Genomic DNA, 2987 nt, shown 5'->3' with positions numbered 1-2987 from the left:
TTTGGTCAGTGTGTTGAAGAAACATTATGACTTAAGCAGCTTGTTTCCTCTTTCTTCCCCTACCCTCTTTATACAAGAATATATCCTAGGTTATATTGTGTAAAGGAGCCCTGATGGTGTAGTGGCATATACATTGGGCTACAACTGTAAGGGCAGCAGTTTGAATCCACCAGAAAAAGCATGAGGCTTTGTGCTCCCATAAAGACTTGTAGCTTTGGTAACCCACAGGGCACTTCTCCTCTGCCCCACAGGGGCGCTCCAGTCGGAATCGGCTCTGTGGCAGGGGAGAATATGGTATACCTTTCTGAGGAAGCATGTATTTTTTTGGTGTTTTCTTTTTGTTCCAGCAGTAGCCATTGATAGTCATTGCCTAGATATAATGAATATTCATAACTGTAGAAAGGATATTTAAAAATTAGTTTATATATATGGAATAAATCATGTTTACTTTTTTTAATGTTTACTTTTTTCATGAAGCTTTTGTCTATTAATTAAATATAAGACATACAATTATGTGTGCTATTTACTAATAATAATGTTCTTTATTTGTAGGAAGTATTTCTACCAAAGTGTTCTTTACTCTGTTTGCCCTGCTTGGTCTCTTCATCTGTTTCTTTGGACACAGATTCTGGAAAACAGGTATTGCATCTGTGGGGCTGCTGTTGATTGATATGCCTTGTAGTCTTTTTTTCATAAACGTCGCTGGGTTTTATGACCTGTAAGTAGAGTAAGCAGCTTTTTTGATTTTCATCGGTGTGTGGCTGGGTCTTTCTCATAAAGATTTTGTTGGATTGTTCTGCATTTCTATTTTTTATCTCTTCTCTCAACGATGGAGTGGAACCTCTTCATATTTAAGAGGGGAATAAAGTTCAGTTTGTGTTATCAGCTCCTTCAATTGCCCTGTCTGCTTGTAGATGAGAGATGGCCTGGACTAGAAACCGGGCTGGCATAATTGGAATATGTGTTGATCTGGGCGGTGGTGATGGACTTGATTTCGTAGACATCCGGCAGTGGTAGAGCAGCAATGTACAGTGAGACTGCAATGACTGACTCAGTTTTGGGAGATTCAGGCACCAGGCTTAGGCTAAGTTATGCTTCATGCATTGATTGATTCCAATTCTTTGGGTTGTCTTTTATGTAGCTGATGTTTTCAGTTAATTAATCAAGCTGTGTAACTGAGGATCAAGGGGAGAGCGAACATCATTGTTTTAATAAAACTCTTAAAAGGTGCTTTAATTAACTGTTTGAAAGCACAACTCCTTTCCCTACAGTGGGAAGCTCCTGGATGGTGTAATTGGTTAGTGGAATTAGTGGTTTGAGTTGATCTACTTCCAAAGCACTAGCTGCTAACCATGCTTTGGAGCAGTTACACTCTGATACACGGGCTCGGACCCTAGAGATGACGTGGACACAGTGGTAGGGGCCTCTTACAGCTTCTAACAATCCATACATCAATTGAATCAAGCATATTTGTACGTATGTCGCCATCTTTATTTTCTAAACATTTACTTTCTGTTTGAGTCCTTGGCATCAGCCCCTTCTCCCCCCATCCGTACCCCCACTCACCTCGGGACCCATTGGTAAATTATAAATTATTATTATCTTCATCTTACACCGACCGTTGTCTCCCTTCCCCTACAGTTTCTGTTGTTCCTCCCCCTAGGGGGAAGGGGGCTGTATTCTTAGAAAAGTGATAATTTGGGGTATGTATCTATGTATTTATACATATATACCTATATATTGTATATATATATATATATATATATATCACATGGAACTAAAAATATGTATGTGTTTACACACATTTATTATACCCTACAAATTCTAGTTTTTCTCAGTGTTTCGTATTTAATTACCTGAGGGAGCTTGAAAAGTTCATGCAAAAATTCTGTTATCCTAACTCTGTTTTTCATGAGCCTTTTGACCCTCCTTGTATGTCTCATGGTTTCTTCATCTGAACTCCCTGGAAGCCTTATGACTTACTTTGAGCTGTAGCAGGTTTGTTAGAATTTTTCATGTACGATTGTACAGGTGTCTTTGTTTTTTAGAACTTATGTTTTTATGCTTGTTTCTAAGGAGTTAAACAACTCAACTCTGCTGATTCCACTGTTTATCAACCCCGTAGAACAGGGTAGAACTGCCCATGTGGGTTTCCAAGACTGTAACTCTTTACAAGGGTAGAAAGACTTGTCTTTCTCCTGCACAGCAGCTGGTGGTCTCTAACTGCTGACCTTGCAGCTAGCAGTCCAATACAGAATCTTTTTTCTTTTCTTATTTTTTAAAACAGTTTTATTGGCACATACTCCACACATTATACAGTTCCATAGTTTAATCAGGGCTATTATTTTTCAACAAATTCATAGAGGCCCTTTTGCTAGTGATTCTGAGAAATTCCATGTCCGCAGTCCATGAGAGTAAGTGACTGACTTCTCAGGATCACTCTGGCTGTCCTTCTCCCAAGACAGAATTGTTCATTATTCTGGCGCCCACGGGATATTTACTATTCTTCATCAACACCACTATCCAAAGGCACCAGCTCTTTAATCTTCCGTATTCATTGTCCAGCTTTCCTATGCAGATGAGGTGATTGAAAATCCCATGGCTCGGACCACGTACACCTTAGTTTCCAAAGTGACACCTTGATCTTTTGACACTTTAAAGAGGTATTTTCCAGGTGATTTGCCATGGTTTTGAATTTTTCAAACATCAATGAACTCCCATATACCCATCACTCATCCTCAACAAGTCTTGACTCTTGCTTTGGCTGTACTGCCACCTTCTCTGAGTCTCCATCTCCCTTTATTACTGCATTATTGTAAAGCAAATCCTGTCATTGTACTATGGACATCTTAAAGATAAGCTCTGTTCCCCACCCCATACCAGTCTTACCCAGAACCATCAATATACTTAGAAATATTGAGAAGAATTCCTTAACAGGATAGTTTCCAGGTAGTAGGAATCATCAGGGGTCTCAATTTAATAGTTTC

The 2987-nt window shown here is 39.3% G+C and overlaps 1 protein-coding gene across 2 annotated transcripts in view; it reads left to right on the top strand.

Annotated features, from left to right (window-relative positions):
- Positions 1-2987, top strand: part of TM7SF3 (transmembrane 7 superfamily member 3) — a 45301-nt gene that overhangs the window by 32698 nt on the left and 9616 nt on the right. For both annotated transcript variants that reach the window (XM_045288474.1, XM_045288475.1), the window contains one exon: positions 553-639. In XM_045288474.1, coding sequence (XP_045144409.1) covers positions 553-639 — 87 coding nt within the window. The remainder of the gene's footprint in view (positions 1-552; positions 640-2987) is intronic.

This window comes from Echinops telfairi, unplaced genomic scaffold, assembly GCF_000313985.2.
Source record: "Echinops telfairi isolate 266 unplaced genomic scaffold, ASM31398v2 ScPeMD7_21;HRSCAF=78, whole genome shotgun sequence".
NCBI lineage: Eukaryota > Metazoa > Chordata > Mammalia > Afrosoricida > Tenrecidae > Echinops > Echinops telfairi.
This window is presented reverse-complemented; position numbering and strand designations above follow the sequence as displayed.